At 35.4% G+C, this 26,006-nt stretch overlaps 1 protein-coding gene across 2 annotated transcripts in view; it reads left to right on the forward strand.

Annotated features, from left to right (window-relative positions):
* The window catches only part of SLC9C1 (solute carrier family 9 member C1), a 129,581-nt gene extending 108,469 nt beyond the window's left edge, over positions 1-21,112 (forward strand). For both annotated transcript variants that reach the window (XM_058296421.1, XM_058296422.1), the window contains 7 exons: positions 4,710-4,808; positions 5,324-5,497; positions 10,942-11,073; positions 11,203-11,388; positions 13,662-13,788; positions 15,761-15,813; positions 20,817-21,112. In XM_058296421.1, the coding sequence (XP_058152404.1) occupies positions 4,710-4,808; positions 5,324-5,497; positions 10,942-11,073; positions 11,203-11,388; positions 13,662-13,788; positions 15,761-15,813; positions 20,817-20,822 (777 nt within the window). In that variant the 3' untranslated portion in view covers positions 20,823-21,112. The remainder of the gene's footprint in view (positions 1-4,709; positions 4,809-5,323; positions 5,498-10,941; positions 11,074-11,202; positions 11,389-13,661; positions 13,789-15,760; positions 15,814-20,816) is intronic.
* Positions 21,113-26,006: the final 4,894 nt, after the last annotated feature.

Raw genomic sequence — 26,006 nt, forward strand, 5'->3', positions numbered from 1 at the left:
CCATCATATGCATCAGATAGTCCTGGTATGTCATGGACTGAAAAACAATCCTTAGTATTGGATAATATGAAAACATTGGTTATCCTAAAATAATGATTCCAGCTGAGTTGTGAGAATGAGAGACAGAGGTTGGAAAGGGAAAGAAATGTTTACAATGAATGTAGAATATTCTTTCAAGAAATTTGGGAGTAAAGGGAAATTGATGAGTGGTTATAGCAAACACACGATCAATGGAGAACTATTTTTAGGATGAAATATATTATGTGGAATGCATACTTGTGTGGGAAGGAGTCATAAAGAGGTAGAGGTTAAGGACTCGGGGTGGGGGGAGATAAGTGAAAAGGTACTCAAAGAAGTAGTTTTGGGATCGAATGCCCCACCTGTAGAAGACCAATCTGTGATTCGTCCCCAGTGTGGAGTACCAGTGGTGCCAATATTTTACCCAGTATATACCTTTATTATAGCATTAAGTACATTACAGTTATCTTTACATCTCTCGCCTATACTATAATTTTTAGCTCATCCAATTTTTTAATACCCCAATCCCTAACACTTTGAATAATATGAGTGCTTAATAAGTATTTGTGTAATGAACAAACAAATGGGTCTAATTTGCTTTCATAAGATTCTTTTTCTATGCCTACCTTGTACTAAAAATAGCAATTATATTTTTCCAACTGCTTAAAATATTTTGAAGTGTTGAATTTTTTAATTTATTTCATCAGTCACTTGGAGTAGGACTATATATAAGACATATCTGTGCCATTAGCCTGAATCTATCCCCATAAATTTTTTTGCTTTTTTATAATATTTTATTGAAATATATCATCATACATGCACATAGATAAATAATAAGTGTATAATAAAACATGTGAACTTACATACAAATCATCATACAGGGCTCTCATACACCCCACCACCAATAGCTTGCATTGTGAAACATTTGTTACAAACTCTGAAGAGCGTTGTCAAAATATTACTACTAACAATAGCCCATAGCTTACATTTGGTGTATTTTTCCCAACCCACCTGATTATTAACACCCTGTATTGGTATTATATATTTGGTATATTCGTGAGAGAATGTTCTCATAATTGTTCAGTTAACCACAGTCCATCTTCTATCACAGGATTCCCTGTGTTATACAGTCCCATGTTTTATACAATCCATTTGAAGTGTACATTCAGTGGCTCTCATTTTCATCACAGAGTTATGCTGTCATTACCTCAATCAGTTTTAGAGTTATTTCATTACTACAAAAGGAAAAATCCCATCCTCCCTTAGACCCCCCCCATTGTTGTTCCTTAGATATATCTTCTTTGTCATTGCTTCAAGATTATTAAATATTACTCTTAACTATTATCCATAATCTACATTAGTTGTAATTTACCATTCATCATGTAGCACTATATTCTTAGCACTCTGTAAAAGAAAAGCATTCTAAACTTAACCAAGGACATAAAGGCCCTGTATTCAGAAAAACTACAAAACATTGATAAAAGAAACCGAAGAAGACTTAAATAAATGGAAGGACATTCTATGTTTGTGGATTGGAATACTAAATATCATTAAAATGTCAATTCTACCCAAATTTATTTACAGATTCAATGCAATCCCAATAAAAATCCCAACAATATTTTTTGCAGAAATCAGAAGCCAATAATCAAGTTTATTTGGAAGGGTAAGGGGCCCCAAATAGGAAAAACTATCTTTAAAAAGAAGAACAAAGTTGGAGGACTCTCACTTCCTGACTTTAAAGCAGATTACTTAGCTACAGTGGTAAAAATAGCATGGTATTGGCGTAAGGACAGAGAGATTGGCTAATGGAACCTAACTGAGAACTCAGAAATTGACCCTCACATCTACAGTCATGCAGTTTTTTACAAGGCTATTAAACCCACCCAGCTGGCCTGGAACAGTCTATTCAACAAATGGTGCTGAGAGAACTACATAGTTATATCCAAAAGAAAGAAGACACCTATCTCACACCTTATACAAAATTAACTCAAAATGGATCAGGACTTAAATATAAAAAAAAACAACCATAAAGCTCCTAGAAGCAAATGTAGGAAAACATCTTCAAAATCTTGTGGTAGGGCTGGTTTCTTTCCTTGTGCCCAAAGCACGAACAACAAAAGAAAAAAATTGATAAATGGTGTAGCAGTATGATAGTTTATGAGTTCCAGAAATAGATATTGGATTGTGTTTGTGAACTGGTCTGTCTGAAGTTTCACTTTTACTTAATTAAATTATGATTAGGGCTTTGATTAGACCACATCAGTAGGTCATTGAGTCCCCACCCATTGGTACGTGGGGCCTCACAGATAAAAGACATGGCAAAAGACAGAGTTGGAAGTTTTGGAGCTGGAGCCCAGGAAGTGAACACACAGGAGAAGAACACAGAGGAATAGAGAGAGCACCTTAGACACAGCAGAGGCCTCAGGGAGCAAGAAAGAGCCCTTTGCCTGATGGTCTACAGCTGGCCTTGGGGAGAGCAGAGCAGTTGAACCCAGAGAGAAACAGAGCCCCAGGAAGAGAGGAATCAAAGAAGCCTGAATTCTTGTCAGACATCGGTAGGCATCTTGCCCCAACACATGGCAAGAGGCTTCGGTGAAGGAAGTAATGTATGCTTTACGGCCTGGTATCTGTAAGCTTCTACCCCAAATAAATACCCTTTATAAAAGCCAACGGATTTCTGGCATTTGGCATCAACACCCCTTTGGCTGACTAATACAAACCTCCTCAAAATTCAACACTTTTCCATCTCAAAGGACTTTGTCAAAAGGGTATAATTGTAGCCGACTCAATGGGAGAAAATATTTGACAATCACATATCTGATAAGAGTTTAATATCCATGATATATAAAGAGATCATACAACTCAACAATGAAAAGACAAAATATCCAATTTAAAAATGGGCAAAAGACAACTGTCCAAAGAAGAAATACAAATGGCAAAGAAACACATGAAAAAATGTTCAACATCACTAGCAATTAGGGAAATGTCAATCAAAACTACAATGAGATATCATTTCACAGCTATTAGACTGTCTGCTTTTAAAAAGTCAGAAAACTAAATACTGGAGAGGATGTGGGGAGATAGGACTGCTTATTCACTGTTGGTGGGAATATAGAATGGTACAGCCACTATGGAGGACTGTTTGGAAGTTCCTAACAAAATTGAATACAGACTTGCCATGGTACCCAGCAAGACCAGCAATACCACTGAGGGCAGTGACATGAATAGATACGCGCACACTGATGTTCATACCAACATTATTCATGACAGCCAAAAAAGTTGGAAACAACCTGCGTCCACCAACTAATGAGTGGATAAATTGTGTAGTATACACACAATGGAATATTATGCAGCAGTAAGAAGAAATGAAGTTGTGAAACACATGACAATATGGATGAACTTGGAGGACATTGTATTCAGTGAAGCAAGCCAGACTCAAAAGGAAAAATAACATATGATTGCCCTATTATGAACCAAAATATATTATGTGAAATATAAATATGGGTAGAATTGCATATATAAGACCATTTTTCTTTGAAGCTGAACAAATTTAAGTTAATACTGCACAATGTTAATATCAGACAAAAAACATACTAAGTGAAGGAGACCAGACACAGAGTACTACATATTGTGTGATTCCATTTATATAAAATGTAGATATAGATCAGCTTATAAAGATGAAAGGAGATTAGTTGTTACGTAGGTCTGAGGAAGGAATGCCAAGAGATTTGGAGTCTTTCTTTTTGGAGTAATGAAACTGTTCTAAAATTTTTGAGATGATGAATGTACAACATTGTGATTATGTTAAAAGCCATTGATTATACAATTTGGATAGAATAGCCAGAAACAACAACTACTTACAATGAGGGAAGCATTCTTGAGAAGTGAGGAATGTTCATGTTTGTTTGGTTTTTATTTGTTTATTATTATTGAAATAATGAAAATGCTCTAACCATGATTGAAGTGATGAATGCACAACTACGTGATTTTAGCAAATACCATATTATTGTACACTTTGGATGAATAATATGCTTTACTAATATGTAGCAATAAAATTGATTGTTTTTTTAAAAATGAAGAGCATTCTTAATATTTATATTAACTACAGTCTTCATCTACCACCAAAATCAGTATGGTTTACATTCCCAAGATTATTCTCTAGCTTCCTTTCAATTGACATTTACATCCACAGTCTACCTCTTTCAGCCTCAATTACATTTATAAATAAGCAGTGTTAGTTATACTCACTATAATGTATTACCATCAACTCTATTCATTCCACATTCACAATGAATCTTATTAAAAATTCTACATACATTAGGGATCAGCTCCCTTTCTCAACCCACATTCTATCTGCTAGTAACCCATACTATAGAGTTTACATAACATTCCCATTACTTTTCATCCAGATGAAACCTCTCTATTACATTTTTATCCCTAGATTATTTCTTTACCAATCCATGTATAAATATTCCACCTGAAATTATATACATCTATGAATATCTATGTTCCTGTCTTTGCTATTCATAATCCCTATTTTCTCTCACAATTTTTTTTATTAATGTGATATCTTGGGAAACCCATTAAGTAATATTTACTTAAAAATGCAAAAGTCTTTCTTAATGTAAATGTCAACATCCAGGACTGCTAAAATATTATTTTTAACTTAATGTATTTGGTGATATTTTTAGGAAGGAGCCAAAATTGTGACATTTGATTGTGGAAATGACATATTTGAGGAAGATGATGAATGCAGAGGAATCTTTATAATTATTTCAGGCATGGTCAAGGTAAGGCAGAGTTACAAATACATTTGTTAATATTAGTTTAAAACTCCATAAAATTTGGAATTAATAGCTTTCTATTTTAAGAATTGCATTATTCTTTTTGTTAGGATGGCAACTACTGTCCAAATGACAATTTACATATTCAGACACAATGTATAACACCCCTATCCACCTTTTTAGCCACAGATAGCAAGAAACCATTAAAAGGATAATGTTTTAGGATGGGAAATTATATAATATCGATTGTTGTAAATCATAAGGCTGGTAGTGGTTGAGTAGGTAGAACCAGAAAGGGCAAGGTATTTAACAGTGCATTGTTTCTAAGTCATTGTTAATTTAATTAATTTATTTTAAAAGCCAAAAGTACAAATATTCTCAATATATATATACATATATATTAATATATAAATAACATGATAGAAATCTTAAAACCAAAAGTAAAATGGCTATAAATTAGGTAATTTTGATAATACAACTGAACTGATATATGTATTTTTTGCTTTTTTTGTTCCACATAGCTTCAAAGATCAAAGCCAGGATTGGGAATTGACCAAATGTTCTGGGAGTCAGAAGAAAAAGATAATCAGATAACTTACACAGACTATATGATCAGTGGAGAGATAATAGGAGAGTTAAACTGCCTAACTAATGAACCCATGAAATATTCTGCCAAGTGCAAAACTGTAGTGGAGGTCTGAAAATATTACCCTATGTCTTATTGTTGTTCCTTGTTAAGTAGCTTGTTTGAAGTTGTTTCTGTACTTAGTATATGTTTGCAGTCTGGTGACTAATTTTTTCAAAATAGGAATGGTTAAAAAAAAAGGATGGTAAAAGAAAAGAACATGCTATACAATTATACTCATCCAAAAAAGTGTCCTGACAAAATGGTTTGTGAAAGTTAACCTACTATATTGAAAGAAGGATTAAATCAGAAAAAAAATGAATATATGAGCTCTTCCATGGGGAAATTGGATGGAATATGTTAACAGTTAATACCATAATTTGGATGGTAAGGAAGAGGAACAAGTCAGTGAGCTAAACTCTATTAACAGAAAAGTTGAGCAAAGTGGATGCAAGTTTTCCAGAGCATGATTGAGGACAGAATATTCAATGTATCAGGGGCTCCCACTGGCCTAATCAGAATATCAAAAAAGAATAATGACTGTAATCAGTTGAAACCCATCAAATACGTAAAAATCCATAAATTGATAATGATACCAATTTTTTTTATTTCCATAGCGATTGGTAGGATTCCAACTTATTACTCTGAAAATGAATTGTTTTCTAAAAGAGACAAAAGTAAACATTTATCCTGCCTTTCCTCTATGAACTCTTTCTGGGAATATATTTTTAAAATGATAAGGAAATATTCATCTTTATAGAAGAATTACAGCTAACAAATGTAGAATTAGAGAATTAAAAAATTTCCATTTTGCCAACCCCAATAAAATAATGGATCTAGACAACAATCATGAATAGACCCTAAAATTACTAAGTGGAATGCTACTGGGAAACTTTATAATGAGAGAACAGGCTGACACTACTTAAGAGCATATCCATCTTAGCATCACTAGAAGTAGGACAACCAAGCATTATGTACTTCACGATATGATACAACTAAAGTACCAGCACCATCCATGAAATCTTCTTGCAAAAGAAAAGAGATAAACTAAAAACTCTTCAAGTCTCTAGATCTAACCAGTTTACAGGCAATATAGGAAAGAAAGAAACAAGGTAAACGACACCAAAAGGAAATTAGCTAAATCTAGAATGTGGGGCATTCTACAGAACAAATGGCCTAGTTTCTCCACCAAGTCAATGGAATAATAAGCATGGGGAATTAAGAGATATAACACAATAGTCCCAGTTGAACAAACCAACTATAAAGGGACCTGCTTTGAAGAAATTTTAATATGAACAGAATATTACATGATATTATAGAATATTTTTAAATTTTGTTAGGTATGATAATAATACAGTGACTATATGTTCAAAATGTCTACCATTCAGAGATGCATATTAAAATATTTACAAGTGAAATTACATGATGCCTGGGATTTGCCTAAAAATGCTCTAGCCTTCTGCTTCTGGCTGTAATGAAGCATAACTTCATTATATGCATAACTACCATAAACAACAATAAAACTTAACAAAGTGCATGAGGCAAATGTTTTCAACCATTGTAACTGAAATTCTTGAAAGAAGAGAAACTTACAAAATAAATTTCACATTCACAATGACTCTCTGCCTAGGACAGTTTCCCAACCCTGAAGTAGCAAACAAGAATCCAAGCAGAAGATGATGATCCTACTGAATTAAAGAGGAAAGGCTCAGAAATTGAAGGCACTGAAGTCTGGAACCTGTAGTACAGGGCATAGAAGAAAAAGTTGCACACAAGGAGACTCTAAACATCTATGTGGCAGTTCTCCACAAGTCCTTGTCTGAGGGCTGGGCTGCACATGTACAGGATAGCAAAAAATTAGACTTACCCTTATCAGATTGTTGGAAGAGATATGAGGTCAAGTAGTGCCAGCAATTAGGTACTTTGAAAATTCAGTCCTGCCAGAAAGGAGAAAACTTTTAAGACTTCAGGCATCCAGATGAGAAACAGAAAGAATAGGCCTTTGGCATAAGGACCATGACATAAATTAAGGCCTACTCTAAATCCACTCTAACAAAGCCTAAGAGCAAGCCCCAATAGGATCCACAGTAGAGAAAAAGCCACAGAAGCAAGAAGCTAGAAGCAGTGATACCTGGAAGAGAAGAGAAAGTCAGCAGATGTCACCATGTACCTTGCCATGTGACAGAGAAGTCCAGGATCACCAGATCCAGTCTTCAGGAAGAAGGAATCATCTTGATGATGCCTTGATTTGGACATTTTCACAGTCTCAGAACTGTATGCTTATAAGGTAATAAATTCCCATTGTAAAAGCCAATTCATTTCTGGTATATTGCTTTCAGCAGCCTAGCAGACTAGAACAGAGTGGGAATGGTAAAGGATAGGGTATGAAATGTGAAGTGACACCAGGGTGTGGATTATTAACTCTAGAGAAAGAAATAGAAATCTAATAATATGAGATATAGCTTAGAAACCAATAGAAGAAATAATGGAACATAAACATATCCAAATAACCCTAAATAAGATGCAAAAGGAGCAAAACTTGAACCAAAAAGTAGGAATAAATGAGAAAGAAATAGTAAGATGGTAGGCTTAAAGTAGATAATATCAATGTTTATATTAAATATAAATGTCTAAACACTTCAACTATAAGGCAGAGATTGTCATCCTGGATTTCTGAAAAAATGTAAGTTCCAACTATGTGTTGTCTACAGGAAATGCACATTAATTTCAAAGATATAACTGGGTTGAGTCAGTAAGCATTAGAAATATTGTGCAGCTATATTAATATTAGGCAACATGAACCTCAAAGAAAGTATTATAAGATATAAAGAACACGATTTATAATGAAAAAAGGATTGATTCAGAAACCCATGTAATTCCAAATATATATACCTCTAACAACACAACTACAATATTCTTATAGTAAAAGATGACATTCCTAAAAAGAGAAATTTAAAAATTCATAATCATACTTAGAGATTTTATTACCCCCTCAGAGTAATTGATAGAAAAGCAGACAAAAAAAACAAAAAATCAGAAAAACAAATAAAAAAAAAAACAAATAAGGATATGGAATATTTGAACACTATCAGGAAACTCAACTTAGTCAGCCTTTATAGATTAATACATCCAACAACAGAATAATTCACATTCTTTCCAAGTGCACCTGGAATGTTCACTGAGATAAACCATGTACTATTCTGTAAAAAAAAAACTCAAAAATTTAAAAGATGGAAATCTTACAGAAAATGTTCTCTGACCAAAATGGAATTAAATTAAAAACTAATAACAAGAAATATAGAAAAACTCCCAAAAAATAGGTAATTAAATAATATATTTCAGAATAACCTTTTGGGCTAAAGAAGAAACCAGAAGGAAAATTAGAAACTATATAATAATGAAAATTTTGTGAAAATGTACCATATCAAAATGAATGAGATGTAATTAAAGAAGTGCTAAGCGGATTATTTAATGTTTTAAATGCCCTTATTAGTAAAGAAGAAATGTTTAAAATAAATGATATAATTTACCACCTTAGTAAGCTGGAAAAGTAAGAGCACAGCCAATATAAATAAGTGGAAAGGGCAAAACATAAAGCCAACAATAGAGAAAGCTTGCAAAGTCAAAAGCTGACTCATGGAAAAGATAAAGTCCTTAGCAAGACTAACGCAGAAAAAAAGAGACATACAATGAAACCACACACACAAATTACAAATATCAGGAATAAAGAGGAGGTATCACCAGAAATCTAAAAGGCATTAAAAAGGTAAAAGGAGAACATTATAAACAAATTAATATAAATAATTATGTGAACTTAAAGTGGACAAATTTCCTTGAGAAACACAGACATGTATCCAAACTAAGTCAAGGATTAGGAAATTTGAAAAGCTCTATAACTAATAAAATGTTCTGATTTTGTAATCAAATACCTCCTCACAAAATAAACTCCAGATGGTTTCACTGGGGACTTCTATTAAACTTTAAGCAATAAATACTAACAATCTTACATGAACTTTTTCAGAAAATAGAGGAAAAGGAAAGATTCCCAACTCATACTATGGGGCCAGTGTCACCCAATATGAAAAGTTGACGAAAACATTTCAGGAAAATAAAATTAAAAACCCATATCCCTCACGAACATAGTTACAAAAATTACTTAAAATGTATTAGCAAATTGAATCCATAAATACATAAGAAAGATAAGACATCATAACTAAAGATTAAGTTTTTAAAGATCATTGTGATTCACCATATTATCAGAAAGAAGAAAACATATAATTTTACAAAATTCAATACTCATTTCATCATAAATTTTCTTCAAATCTAGAAATATAAAGGAACTTCCTAAGCCTGATACATTTCATCTTTGAAAAACCTACAGCTAGCATCATATCTAGTGATGAAAAACTAAGATCATAAGATTGGGAATAAGGGAAGACATGCAGATTAATGGGAGAGGAAAGAGAATCTAGAAATAGATAAACACATACATCGTCAATTGAGTTTTTACAAAGTTCCCAAGTATTTCAGTGATGAAATAATATTATTTTCAATAAATGATCCTGAAAACACTGAATATCCATGTAGAAGTAAACAATCTCAATCCCATAAACTATGCACAAAAATTAGTTTGGAAAGATCATAGTCATGAACACAAAAGTTGAGCTATAAAATTTCTTGAGTGAAAAATAGGAAATCTTGAGTTAGGCAAATATTTCTCAGACAGAACACAAAAAGCACTACCCATAAAAAGAAATACTGATAAATTGGATGTCACCAAAATTAAAACCTGCTCTTCAAAAGACACCATGAACAATACAAAAAAGGGAAAGTCATGGATGGGGGAAACTTCTTACAATACCTTTATCTGATAATGGACTTGAAATAAGAATATATAAAGAACTCTTACCACTCAAAAATAAGGAGACAAACTATCAAATTAATAATTGGGCAAAGGATTTGCACAGACACTTCATGAAAGAACATACAAATGGCCAATGAGCACATAGAGGATGGTCAACACCATTAGCTCCCAGAGAAGAACAATACGATATCACTGCACACCTACTACATTGGCTAAAAATAAAATGACTGGCATACCAACTGTTGGCAAGAATGTGGAGCAACTGAAATTGTCATACTGACTGGTAAAAGTAAAAATTTTCAACTACTTCTGAAAACAGTTTGGCAGTTTCTTGTAAACATACACTTAACCATATTACCCAGAAATCTTACTTGTAGATATTTAACCAAGAGAAATAAAAATGTATATACTCAAAGACTTTTATTATAATTTGCTTTCTATTATTTCAGAACCTGTAAGAATAATAATGACCCTCTCATTGAATCATGTGGCCATATGAAAAGATTAATTAGGTTTCCAGGCCATAAACATGAATCTTACATATTTTAAATTCTTACCCTTAATGTTACATATAAATGAGAAAACCTTATTCCTTAAACCATAGGTGCACAGAATGAAATACTGAATTTTTTATGCCCTCCTTTTTCCAGACATGTTTTATTTCCAAAGCACACTTGTATGAAGCTTTTGAGAAATGCTGTCCTCTCATAGAATATAAAATGTGGCTAAAAATTGGACTTTCTATTACTGCCAAAAAAGTCAGGGAAAATTTATCTTATGAGGTAAGAGTATATGATCTCATTCTTTCCAAATGGAATTGCATTAAAATATTGGTAGTAAATAATTATTTAGGAATTTATATTAAATTTTATAAACAAATAATAGACTATGAAATCATGCTTTTCTTTTAGGACTGGAACTACAAGATGCAGTTAAAGCTATGTAATGTTCATGTAAAAGATATACCAATGCATGCGAAAACTGGTGTTTATGATGAAACTGTAATCTATGTTATCCTTATAAATGGAGCTGTAGAAGATTGTCAGTTACGGAAAGCTTATAGGGCACCTTCCTTAATTCCTACAACATGTCATCAGGTAAAGAAATACTAATTCATTTCTTCAGGTCAAAATGTCGTATATATAACAATGTAATAGTATGAAAAAAACTGTCACTATAATGTTGTTTTTTCCATCCTCCCATTCTTTCCCTCTCCCTGACCACGCCAAAAATACACACACACACACATACACACACACATACCAGGAGTTCTTTGATTGCTTTGCCACTGGGTAGCCCAAGCATCAAGTTATTCCTGTCCATTGTCAGTGAATTAGACCAGACTGCACATTTGGGGCACAGTTAGATTTTTGTTGCAGTCTTACTCAGCAGAAGAGGGTCTTGATATGTGATGAAGATCATTCATACATCACAGAAGGACTTCTCTCTCTGAACTGTATTGTCAGTACTCTTGAAAGGTTCTGCAGGCCCATGCTAACCTGAGTACCAGTGGTGTTTTCTTAACTTCTTCTAAAGGAATTGTACCAGTGAAGTGCCAAGCGAGTTGCCCTGTGGTGTGTTGTAGGAACACAGGCTCAGGGACAACAGAAACTTTCAGCAAATGACTCCTTCTTACACAGCACAATGAGTCCCAAAGAGGAGGGGAGAAGATCCCAATGTGGCCAGACAGGGTCACTGGGTGGCAGCTCCACAAGCCCTACCTCACCTCAGGAGAGGAGGGACAAATGTGTTTTGCCAAGGGCAGGATATTTGTACAACGTCAGGGGAGGGGCCCTGCAGCTGAGGGTTCCTGCCCTGGTAAGCAGTTGGAACTATCTGTTCCTGGTTTAAGGTAAGGTCAGGCCCCTTTATTAGACCTAGCATCAACCCTGGCTGCAGAAGGGAAACAAACTGAAACATCTACCCACAGCAGGAAGAGGAAAGGCAGTAGGAGAGGGCTGGGATATGGCCCCTAAGTGTGTCCGTGACTTCCCCAGCATGAAGGGCTTCTCATATTTAAGTTGTCAATTGGATTCCCCTGTTAACTGAGTTCTCAATCAAAATGAGAGCATGCACTGTGTATGTGTGTATGTGTGTTGGGGGAGAGTAAGAGAAACACATGTCAGAAGGAATCAGGGGGCATAGAAAATACAACCACAGAAAAATGGACATAGGGACCTAGAGTTTATTAGGCATATATTTTTTAAGCAGCTAATATATGACAAACAGTGCTAGGTGCTGAAGTGTAAAGACATGTGAAACTTGCAGCCTGCCCTCAAGAGTTCTCTCAACCAAGTGGAAAGAAATAGATATATAAATACATTTACAAAATGTTTACAGCTGTGACAGAAGCACTTACAGGATATATTTGGGACACAAGGAAAAAGTACGGTGGGGATATGAGGGATCCTGAAGTGAAAAAATAGTTAAAAGAAAATTTTCTAAGTGGAAGCCACCAGTGCTGTGACCCTTCTTGCCTTTATTCTTGAATACTTAAGAAGAGAACTTTGGTTGGGTGCTGGTTAGGAATTTAGATAGTCTAGTAAAAGTTACCTGAGGCAGCCTGAAAGCTGCCCGACTGTGCCTACTCTCCTAGGCATAGACCCCTGCTTGCTGTGGATCGGGTACCAATGTGATTCAAAACATACTGAAAACAACCACAAGATGCAATGATTTCTTTTTATTTATTTATTTATTCCACCCCCCCCACCCCCACCCCCCCCACACACACCCATTGTTTTACACTTGCTGTCTACTCTCTGTGTCTGCTTGTTTTCTCTTATCATCTTCTCTTTAGGAGGCACCAGGAACTGATCCTGGCAGAGAGGCACTCAATTGCTTGAGCCACCTCAGCTCCCTGGTTGTTGTGTCTCTTATTGGCTCTCCTCTTTGTGTCTTCTGTGCACCAGCTCTCCACGTGGGCCTGCTCTCCACACAGGCCAGCTCACCTTCACCAGGATACCCTGGGAAACAAATCCAGGGCCTCGCATATGGTAGACAGGAGCCCAATCACTTGAGCCACATCTGCTTCCCTGAAATGATTTCTTGAAATCTATTGTTTTTTGAAAAAACTATCTAACAAACTCCAGTAAAACTCTCTGGGTGATTTTTTTTAAAGCCAATAATGATTAAGTCTTGATCATTTTTCTCATTTGGAAGAGAAATGAAGAAAAAAAATTAAAAATCAAAGAAAGCATGTGGCATAATGGCTTTCACAAAACCAATGTATCCAGGTATTTTAAGCTATCTATATTTATTGATATTTTCTACTTTCTCCCAAAATTTGGACAGGGGCTGAGAAAGCAGCTTGCCAGAGAAACCTTTCCTTATATATTTCTCAGAAATTAACTTGTATTCTGTCAACTTTCAGATACAAGGCACTGAAAATTTCACAAAAATAATGATTGTTCAGACTTCAGTTGATATGAAAAAATTCAGAAGGAACACTAAAAATTGTGTACTTTCAGATAAACATTCTCATTCATCACTATCAACGGGTAAGTTAGATTTCTTTGAGCAATTGTGAGAACTTAACTTTCCCTCTAAAAAATAGTCATATATATATTTGAAAGCTGTTGTATGCATTGTTTGTTCTGCCTAGAGTATCAAGAAATGCTAACTGCCATATTTGATTTACAATGTATGAATTCAGACAGTGAATATCTAAGTTATTGTTAAAATTATTCTCTATTTCATCTACAAGAAAAAACATGTGTAATTATCAAAATAATATGAAAAAAGATTAAAATATTTTATACAGCCATGATAATAAAAATAGTGTTTGCTGTCAGGACATAGAGATCCTTAGGACTGAATGGGTAACCTTGAAATAGAGTCTATTCTTTATAAAAATTTCATATTGTAAAAGTTGAATCATAACATAAATGACTGTTTAATAACTACTATAAGGCCATTGACTAAAATTTGGAGAATGAATTTGAAATAGATTTAAAAATTGAATAGTAAATAACAACAATAATAGAATTCAATATCCTTTCACAGAAGGGGAAATAATGTTCTAAATTTAAAAATATAGAAATGAATTTACAAATTCTGCCTGCCAATAAAAATTTTCCAACCAACAGATAAGGAAAGAAAAATCCACAGAAGAGAACTTTCATTGAAACCAAAATGTTGGAAGATGTTCAACTTTGATATTATTTAAAGAAAAAAACAGTAATTAAATATTTGGGCTACTTAGTTAGTGAATTTTTAAAGAATTATAATACCCATGACCAAAAAATGTAGTGAAAGTAATGCATTTTCTTTCTTTGTTGATACCAGTAAAAATTTGATAAAGTAGATTTATCAAAAGATACCAAAAGGATATAAATAAAACTATTTATATCCTTTGATTAAGTAATCATAGATGGTTATCCTAAAGAAATAAAGCAAAAGAATGAAAATAGTAATTGAGCATGATTTATAAGAATAAAAGATTATAAGTAATCAAAATGTCTGATGATGAATGACTCATTATACTAGCACATCAATCAACACAACTGAATGTCCTATAGGCATTAAAAAGTTAACATTCTATGCAGCAACTTGGAACATACCAACAATATATGTCAAGTAAAAATATCCATGAATTAATTTTAAGTGAAATCACATAATGGCACAATGCTAATTTTAAGTTAGCAGTACCTTTACTATATTACAATTAAGTAATTTTGAATCCATCTGGACACGAAATACTATCATCTCACAGTTCCCCACTGATTTTAAGATTAAGCATAAACAGGATGTATCAGGACCTTTACTATCTACTCCACCAAACATCTCCCCTTCTCATTTTCTAAACCCTAGCAAAACTAAACTACTAATGGTTCACCTAATAGATCTAGAGTGCTCTCATTCCTGAGCCTTTGCACATACTGTTCCTTCTGTTTGAAAGCCACTAAACATTGCCCTCCCCCATCTTTCCTTTTCAGGAGTGGGGCTAACTCCTTATCCTTTAAATCTCAACTGCTTCTCCAAGGAGCCATCACCAATGCATCCTAAATCAAAACTGCATTAGCTGACTTTCCTGTATGTTGACATAGTCCGCTATGCACACAGCCCTATACATTGCTTTGTATTTATAGGTTTGTTGGTCTGTCTGCTCCACTAGACTAAACACTCCAAGAAGACAAAGACCTTAACTCTTTGGCCTTCTCATGTGTCCCCACTGGTTACTGTAGAGCCTGGCACTCTTAATAGAGATAAATGTTAAAGTATTTGGGCATAGTGGGTCTACAAATGATCTTATCTACTTTCCAAACCTTCTGCACACTTGTTATAGAGTCTCTTTGCAGGATTTTCAATTTCTTTTTAAAAAGCAACCTTTCTTCCCACCAAGTGAGATTACTGCCAATTTTAGATCATGGGTCCTGACTGAGAATGAATTGCACCTGGTTTAATTTGTTTTAAATTGAATACGAGTAACTTGTTTCTGTGCTTGATCTAACACAGTCTTTTTTGAACCAGTTGAAAATAGAACATTGGAAGAAGACCCTCAAGAAAATGAAAATATTAACAAGGTAAACTCAAAGCTGTCTTTTTCAAAGTTTTATTTTGAGTAAAAGAATCTGGATATTATGGAAACTACAGTATCTTTCTTATTCTGAAGGAGTTCACCTGCTAATTATCTTGTAGATTTTGATAGGAACACTTTCTCTTAGCAGGGTACAGTGGAAATTATATCTTTTAGGTAGATAGTAAAGAAATGACAAATTTCAGTGGATGCCAGAATATTCTTTTTTGAATTACATTAGCAGCCAAGGAGCTACCAAGGGTACAGTTGTTAGTGTACATGAGCTCCTTCCATTTCTCCAGCTTGTACATATCTGAAGGCTCCCATTGCTACCTCGGTCTGTGCAACTGGGATCTTCCAATACAAAGGCAGCTTGTCTCTATACCCACAATGCTAGCAAAAAGTAGGGGCTCAATAATAAATGCTCTAATCTACTCTATCCCAGACTAACCTTGGTTGTTCATAAAGTTCCACAAATACTGATCAATTTCAGGATCCACTACAATTTGAAGTAGATCATGTGGGGATCTTAGAATCTTCAAAATGCTAGGGTTAACTTGGTAACAGAATCCCAAGTCCAAGTTCTGAAAGACTATAGGGCTCTGGCATTGAAACTGAGCACAGAGAAATATAGTGAAAGTACCTCACTACATCTATGCCAGCCTACCTGTGTCTGTATCTTAGGGCACTCCAGATGGAGTGGGGAATTTATTTGTAATTCTAGTCTTTGCCAGGCTTCTTGTTTACCTTTTTAGGAGATGCTGACTATGATACCCAGAATCTGAGAAATTTCTGTTATAAATACACAAGTCAGAGATTTTTGTATTTGGTTGTTAAAAATATATTTTGCACCAATACATTTGATCTTCTGAGCCTTCAAATTCCTTCTCCCTCAAATCTCTCTTCCCTAGTGTTTATTAAATGAAAGGTGATTATGGGATCTGTGGGGGAAGGTGAAGATGTTTTTCTCACTTCCTTCTTTAACTCAAATCCAAGTTCTCTGGCCTTCAACAGACTAACACTTTTTTTTTTTTAAGATTTATTATTTATTTATTTATTTCCACTCCTTGTGGCTTGTTTGCTGTCTGTGTTACTCCAAGTTCTGTGTCTGCTCGTCTCCCTTTGTTGTGTCATCTTGCTGCGCCAGCTCTCTGCAGGAACGGGCCATCAGCTCTCCGTGGGGTGCAGAACAGCAGTTCTCCAGGGGGTGCGCGCAAGCCTGCCTTCACAAGGAGGACCTGGGACATGAACCCAGGGCCTCCCATATGGTAGACAGGAGCCCAATCGATTGAGCCACAGCTGCTTCCCCCAACACTCTTCTTTCAGACCCAAGTTCCTATCCTGCATGAAAGCAGCAAGTTCAGACCCTCTCTAAATATTTTAGAGACTTCCCGGGGAAACTTTTCCTTAAACTTTTCCTGCTTGTTGTTTGTTGCCTGGAACACCTGCCACCATAGTATAGGGGCTGTGAATATGGGCTCTGGCATGAGATTCCCTGGATTTGACTCCTGGTCCCACCACCTATTAGCCAGAAGACCTTGGCCAAATGTGTTAACCTGCCTAAGCATCACTTTCCCCATTTATAAAACCGGAACAATTACAATACCTATCTCATAGTGTTGTTGTAGGGACTAAAGAAACAAAGTGTAATGCATAGTGCTTCCAACATAACAAGCAATCCACAACTATTATTACCATCATTCTCTGCAATCCCTTCTTAACATCGTAAACTACTTCTCCAAATTTCTTTGGCTCTCCCCGTATTAATTCTCTAAAAAATAAAGGTGCAACCACTTCCTTTAATTCTCTAAAACATTGCTGCTGTTGGAGACTAGGGAATAGCAAATGGAAATTACAATGCAAAAGACAAAAGATGAGGAGGACTTAAGACTAGACGTTAGATAGCTTCTGGAGTCCACCAATTAAATCATCTTTTCCCTTAGTCCTGGTCAGTGGCTAAGCTTGTAGAATTCAGTTTACTAGCATATTTGGACAATGTGTGGGGTGGAGGGAAGAGCCAGGGAAGCTAATTCTCTTTCTGTACGTAAGTCTCAAAAAGTGTTGCTCTTTCATCAGTTAAAAAAGTTTTGATGACATGCGATGGTTCATAGAGGAAGTCAGTCCATTAGATGGTTGGAACATGAGCTAGTGAGATATATAGAGAAGTCATCTAATTGTGCTATTTAGTAGATACTTTTTCTCCCATATGCTGGATACTGGCTATGTTTCTGGCCTAACTCCCTTCCACTGCCCATATATCTCTGTGTACCTTTTCTCTGCCACTCCACTACAATAGTGGCTTTACCTTTCCATAATGAAAAGACGTGCCAAAGTTTTGTCACAACTTCAAGCAGCTCCTTACAAAATGTTTTGGTCCCCAGGATGGAGCATGCAGTGCTGTCACTACTGGAAGTCCAGTCCTTGGTCCCCTGCTCTGTAGACCAGATTCCATACCAAACCCATTTTGGAAATCTGACCTTACTGTACAGGCTTACAATTTGATTCCTGTCTCCTATCTCAGTTTCTAGAATCAATAACCAACAGAACTACAGGATCATGTACAACAAAATAATAACGAGGTCGCCCCTGAACTTGAGGTTCCCCTAGAATAGGGCTTCTTAATGTTCTTCACTCCACGGACCTTTTTGCCAGACAGGTGAAAACCACAGACCCTTACTAAGTCCACACTATGCTGTGCATTATTTAATAAATATCACACCTGCACCAACACATTCCCAGAAGAATAACGTTGTTGGTTTTTTCTATTTCAATTCAAGCTCACAGACCCCTTGTTAAGAACCCCTGCTCTAGAATAACTTTGGGTAAGCTTAGTTTCCCTAATTTGATCAGGAACACACCTGTCCCTGAAGATACACACTGAAGCCAGTTAATTTGTCCTTGGTATTATAGTGTGAATCATAGCACTTTCCTCTAGCCAGGTGATTCTTCTAATGACAATATTTCTAAATTCAAATTTGGCAAATTAATTTTAAAATAGTTCCCTTTATCTAGATTTCTGAAAACAATAGTTTCCTGGTTTCCCTCCTATATTTGGTTTTTTAATTTCACACTCAATATTGGTTGCTCCCAATTCAGCAGGTCATTTTTCGAGCTGCCAGGTACTGTGGAAAATATAAAAGGGCAATAAGTTATGACTTGGATTCTCAAGAGTTGATGTTCTGGTTAGGATCACAAAACATACCAGAAGGAAATTAAATAACAATACAAGATATACTACAAACAGTGCCAATCAAAGCTAAAGGAATTCAAAAGAGAAGCAGCTGGCTATTAAGAATAAACAGTCTTTGAGGAGAAAAGTAGAATATTTTGGAATAGAGAATACAGGAGAGCAAGATCTTTGGATAACTATAAGTAGATCATTCTGACTGTTGGCTGTTCAAAATATGTAGTCTAATGGAAAACGTTTGTGCATATATGTGTTTTTATATGACTGTCATGTAAATATCACTGGGTTAAAATTTTAAAAATCAGATAAACAGGTTTGTCTAACATTAGAAAATGTAAACCCTTGTTCGCCACCTCTTATGACAAAGACCACATTTAAACATACATTTAAAGGGAGGGGATAGAAGAGATGTAATGTGGGGGCATTTTGAGGATTTTGAGTTGTCCTTAATGACACTGCAGGGTCAGATGCTGGACTTTATATATCCTGCCATAACCCACTGAATGTACTGGGGGAGAGTGCGAACTACAGGGTAAACTATTATCTGTGTAGTGCAGCAGTGCCCGAAAATGTGTGCACTGAGTGAGATAAGTGTGCCACAATGATGAGGGAGGTTATTGGTGTGGAAGGAATGGGGGAAGGGGGAGTGGGAGGTATACAGGAACCTCTTATATTTTTTAATGTAACATTTTTTGTGTGTGATGTATATATCGTCAAAAAAATACAATTCACAAAATAATGTGGTGAGGGGTGGGGAGTGGGTTATATGGGAATCTCTTATGTATTTTGTTTTTTAATGTAACATTCCTTGTGATCTAGTTAAAATAAATAAATAAACAAACAAATAAATAAATATTCTCCATTACAAAATAAATAAATAAAGGTTAAGAATACACTATGAAAAAGTATTTGCAACACCTATAAGCAATAAAATCAATGTATTTACTTTGGAAAATGTACACAATATGATAAGGAAAAAACTATGATTCCAACAGGCAAAGATATGAATAGCCAGTTCAGGGAAAAGACAGTATCTAACAAATGGGGAAAATAGTCATTAAGAAATGCAAAGTAATACAACAATGTAGTATTGTCTTTGTTTATTAGATTAACAAAAATTTTATTCAATGGTAATATCTGTTTCCCTTGAAAGTAGAGTGATGCTGATTTTCTCATATTTTACTGGTAGATGGACAAAAGCAGTTTGTCAATATGCAAAAAAAGTTTTAAAAAATGCTCATATACTTTGACTCAGTGATAGTGATTCTGCCCTGGAAATTGATGCAAAAAAAGCAATCCAAAGCATTAAAAAAACATATTGTCAATATTTCCAGTTTGTTACTATTTTCTAATGGCAAAATAGTAAAAAGACTCAAAGTGTCCAACAATTTTTTAAAAATATAATTTCACAACAGAACACCCAAGCAAGGAAATAAAGGTTGGTTGTAACAGGGAAAGCAAAACTATACATATAACACTTTTTAACATGAAAAAGGTGAGAAAAATTAAATCTAAATCATTAAATGATGGTAAAATTAAGGGTATTTTTGTTTGCCTCTCTTATGTGGTTCTGTTACCCTTATAATGAAAAAAGTAATTATAAAACTATTAAAGATTAATTAAACATAAATTATTTGAAAGTTATCTATTTTTTTCCTTCCATCCTTTACATCCAGCAATAATAGTTCTGGGAAAGGGAGTGATCAAGAAAATTTTCTTGTATGAATGTAAATGACTTTCTAATACAACGTATTTGTGGTTGTAGGATAATGTTGAAAGATTCTAAAGTTTTTTTATATTTTTTTCCTTCCCACTTCTGTTAGGAATGATTGACACAGATGTTTTGAAGAGTTAACCATCTGTTTTGTGATGCCTCCTTTTGTTGAAACTCATTTCTCGATGTCAAGAGGAAACAACTTCAAACTGGCATCCCATGTAGAAGAAAAATGTTTGAACATTCCAACTTTTAGGTTTAAAACATTTAAAAATTTCTATTACAGTATCTTAGAGTAAGTTTTTGACTTAGAGTCAGAAACAAGCTTTTTCCACCTAGATAGTTTTCACATTGCATATTAGTTTTATGAAAAATAAAACAATATTAAATGTATTTTAGACAAGACTCTTGATCCAAGTATTGATTTTTGTCATTCATTGTACTTTATGAAACTGGAGGTTCTCAGAGAGTGAAAATAGTAAAGAATGGAAATTGAGCCACCAAATCATATTTCTTAGCCCTAAATGAAACTTTCAGAAAGTATCCATTTTATTTCACCATTATATTTACAAAAATGAGCATAGTACCTTGCACATTATTTTTAAAATAATTATTTTTTAACCATGAAGAGTGTATGCTTTCTATAGTCTATGTGCCTAACAAGTGCTATATAGTTATGAACTCATCTAATTTTCATAACAATCCCATAAGGCAAATATTATTACTATTCCCAGTTTGCAAATGAGTGCACTGAAGTAGCATTGAATTTGAATAATTTATCCCAAATTGTATGGCTAGTAAGTGACAGAGCAAAAATCTGAAAACGAGCCTGTAATAAGCTATTGCAGTATAAACCACACAAGTACGGTAAGCCTTGAACAACTATCTGAAGAATTAATTAAAAATTAGATGTATGCCTGGAGAGTCATGCTCCACCTGGGATTTGGGAAATGTGAATGCCATCTCAAAATCTTTTCTGGCTAAACTAGTGGTGGCCACATACGCAGAGACCGATAATAGGGGGCATTGAGACTCATTCACTAAAGTGTGATAGTGGAGAAGACAGTTTGGTTTGTTCCTGTTGGGAAAGTCAAATCAAACCACCACTACTTCTCTCCAATACTAAATTCAACCAATTTGCTGTTGTTGTTTTTCCAGTGACAATCTTTGCAAGTTTTGAAGAAGCCCATTAATGAGTATCATTTCTCTCCTGAGTTCTGAACCAACTGAAAATTAGCACAAAGAATTAAAGCAGAGATTAAACACATTACACATACTGTTATTCTGATTAAGCTTGCATCAGAGAACATGGTTGCCTCCTGTCTCCCAGAATTGGACAGAATGACTACTGTAGGCATTTATCAATAAGCTTATCGCATAGCTGAAAACAGTAGTAAATTCAAGATTCCTAAGGGCAGATTCACTCTAAAAAGAAGTCAAGAAGGGGCAAGTCAAAGAATGTACAGGTTCTGCTTCCATACTTATCAATCAGATAAACCTCAGTAGAATGCGGACTTAGAGAAAGGTCAGGAGTGTTAAGGCAACAGAGACGTAAGCCCTCATTTGGGAACAAGGCTCCAGGAGGGGGAAGAAGTACTCAATACCAACAGTCTCTCTCACTCAGTATGCTTCAGACACTATTCTGAGTGCTGTACCCTGCTAGCTCATGTAATCATCAAAAGAATTTCAGAGGGTAGACACCATCATTAGCTCTATCATTTTACAGATGATATAAGGAAGCCTAGAGAATTCAGACAAATTGTTGAAAGCCATGCAACTAAATGTGATGATACTGGGACTCAAAGCCTCTGAATGTCCAAGTACATTTGTCATATTTTGCAAACTTTTTTAGGTTCTAGGTTTTATTTGGAGATTCTAAGCCATTAGAGAGAGAAGAATACACTTCAGAAATATTAGTCATTATCTGTGTTAAACTAGGTTCATACCTTGGATTGTAAGCATTTTCACAGGGGAAAAAATAGCTCTTCACAAGACACTGAAATATGAGATAATTCCAATACTATGTGTCATGTAACCCACCCTCATCAGAGAGGAACGCGTGATTGTACGCCCAGGGCTCTGCCTTTCCCTGAAAGCATGTAATGCACAGAATTGTCTGAGGAGGGTCCTAAACAAGGTATCCTTGAAGCTTGCTTCCATTCGACAATTTAAAGGAAACCCACTAATTTGCTTACAAGGTCCAGAACATCAACTTTTTTAAAATTTTAGCTAAAATGTTTTCCAAGGTCCTCCCATCCTTGGAATTTTTTTCAGTCTTTTTCTCCTGATACATTTCTTATTGTCTATATTCTTTATTAGTCTTGCAAATGGGAACCAGGAAGGAATATTACCAAGGGTCATTCATGGCCCAAACAATGACACTTGCCTGCTGTTGACCTCTGTCAGAGTTCTTTCAGTGAGTCCAGTACCCATTCTGGCTTAGCACAGCTAAAAGCAACCTTCTGAACCTTGTTCTTGGCAAGTCAGTGGAGCTCTATGCTAGAAAGCCAAAGCCCAGCTCCAGAGTTTACCCAAAGAGTCTCTGGAACTCTGTTGCTGTCTCTTCTTTAAAACCAAACACTCCACAGTGAGGACTATCAACAATGAATAGTCACAGTGTTCAAATACTTAACTCTCTGACATTAGCCAGGACTCCTAACCAGCTCATATTCTGGGCTAGCAAGGAAATAGGCAGAAAGATATACCAGGAAGACTCATTGATAATTATCCCACTAAGTATGTTTTACCCTTTCTTTAAGACTTTTTAAAAAGAAACAGAGTAGGAAAGACTACCTAAACTGTTAGATTCCTGGCTACACGAAATCTTAAATAACCCAGCTCTTCTATCATAAAATGTTCCCAAAGGATCCTCCTTGTGCATAAATCACTCTCCCAGTTCCCTTCTCTCATCACAAAACTTAAAAAAGGCTGAGCTTGGAGCTGGATCCATCCCCATCCAAGTCTTTGAGACTGCAAGACTGTCTCAGAATCACTCATCTCAAAGCCTTTCACCTGCCTTGGCATCTGAAGCTTGCGAGGAGTTTGAAAGCTATTCAACAAATCACTCCCAAGACATGCCAATGTGCTGAACTTCTCCAGGCACATTGGAGTGATATAGACTAGGGTTCAAAGTCAAGCTCATCTTTCAGTGAGTACTTATTGAAGAGGACAATGAGTAGGTAAAGTCCATGCCTTCTCTGAGCTTATATCCTAGCCCTGTAGCTTCCTTTTGGGGTATCCTTAGCCACTATTAGCTTGAATGCCCTGTCTGTAAAATAGGTAATGATTTTTATCTCATGGAATTCTAGCATGAATAAATGAGAAATTCTAAAGCATTTAATACAGTATCTCCCAACAAATGGTTACTTTGATTACATTAGCCTATGATCCTAGAGAAATAGCAAAACATTTTTTCATTTATCATTAATCCTATACAGTAATGACAAGGGATAGGAAACAAATTCAAACATCTCAAGTCAACCTTCCACTAATTTCTCCATCATCTGCCTTTTACTTCTGGTTCAATTCATATAGTTTCTAATATATATTAGGTGCTGAAAGAGACTAAAGGGAAGGTGGGCTGGCTATTATTCAAAGATTTGTTTCTCTGGCTTCCTTAATGTGGGTGGTCCTATGCCTTCATCTGTGGAGTGGTGGTATGTTATTTAGTCCAGAGTTGGTTTCACTACAATAAATGTGCTTATTATAAATATCCTACTCTTTTCTGCCGCTTTGGCAATCATAAGAAATTTTCATGGTTCGTAGCCAGCATTTTCATAGCTCAGCTGCTCTATCTAGTGGCCTAATTAAACTTGAAGCTTGAAAGTAAGGGAGCACCCAGCCTTTCCTTACAGTACAGTGACAGACTGCTTTCCAACCCTAACTCCTACTGCATTGGGTCTGGACTCAAAGAAGTCTTTGGACAACACTGGAACTAAGTCCGAGGAACTTGAGCTCACTGCTGCTGACCTCACAGCAGTGCAAAAGTTGCTGAGACCCCTTGGAGAGGAAGATTTTAAATCATATTGATTTCAATGTTATTTATGTGTTTTTGCCTGAAGGTGAAAGGGAAGAGAAACGTTAGTTGTAGCAGTGTGTCAGGACTCCATGGTCTATCTTACTATCTGTCTCTCTCTCTCACCCACACACAGACCACTTCACACAAAAAATGGCAGATCAATGAATGTTATTTCTAATGAATCAGAAAATACTTTTTTCTGATATGCAGAAAAAAGGGCCTTAGAGGATTTGGAAGACTTTCCCTAAAATTTATTGTAATTAAGCAGCCTGGGAAAGGAAATGGTTTTGTCAAAGGGAAAGTGAGAGAGACAGACTGGAGCAGTCCCAGATTCCTTTGATCTATATGCAACAGACACTGTAATTTTGAGTAAAGCCTTTATTGGGAATTTTTTCTTGCTTCACTGCTTATTATTTACTAATAAGAGGATTTCCCTGTATTTCAGATCATTTCCAAGAAAAGAAAATCTGCTACCCCAATATTTCCTATAGCCAATCACCAAGGGTATTAATTAAAAATTGAATGAAAGTATTATTTTATTGTAGATAATAATACCATTTACTTCATGCATGAAACCCTCCTGGCATTACCCTCCTTCCTCTCACAGGCCCTCCTTTACTTCTGAATATTTTTGTCTCCTTGGTAGGGATTGTCCACCTCTCCACAAGTTTCTGACGAAGAGCTCCTGGAAATCCCCCACAGAGCAAATCTGCAATTTGTAGAGCAGCAACAGGTCAAGAAGAAAGTGATGTGCAACAGGTCTAGTGTTGTACAACTGGCACCCCAGCTTCTCTAAACCTGCCTTTTCTAAGCCCTCTCTCTATTCTGGTCCTGCCTGTTTTGAGGTATGACCTCTATATTACACAAACCCAAGCAATAAAGTATTTGTGGGCTTTGTTTTATTTCATTTCAAGGAGCTCCACAAAGTCTCCTGTTTTGCTCACCATTAAACCCAGAGTGCCCATGATATAATAGAAATGTGTTGAAGGAATGAAAGAATGAGTGGTCAAACTGGAATCACTCATCAAATATAAGGACAATACAAAAACAAAAACAAAAAAATCCATGATTCCTATCCCCAAGTTCATTTCTTTCTTTTTCAACCTTACTTATTCTATTAATATATATCCACAATAAAATGCACCATTTTCAGTATACAGTTCTATGAATTAAAAGAAATTTATACTGTCATGTAATCCCAGCACAATCAAGACAGAGAGCAACAAAAATTCCCTCATAGGTCAAGCCGCCCCCCATCCCCACCCCAAACCCTGCTCCTGG

This window comes from Dasypus novemcinctus, chromosome 4, assembly GCF_030445035.2.
Source record: "Dasypus novemcinctus isolate mDasNov1 chromosome 4, mDasNov1.1.hap2, whole genome shotgun sequence".
Taxonomy (NCBI): domain Eukaryota; kingdom Metazoa; phylum Chordata; class Mammalia; order Cingulata; family Dasypodidae; genus Dasypus; species Dasypus novemcinctus.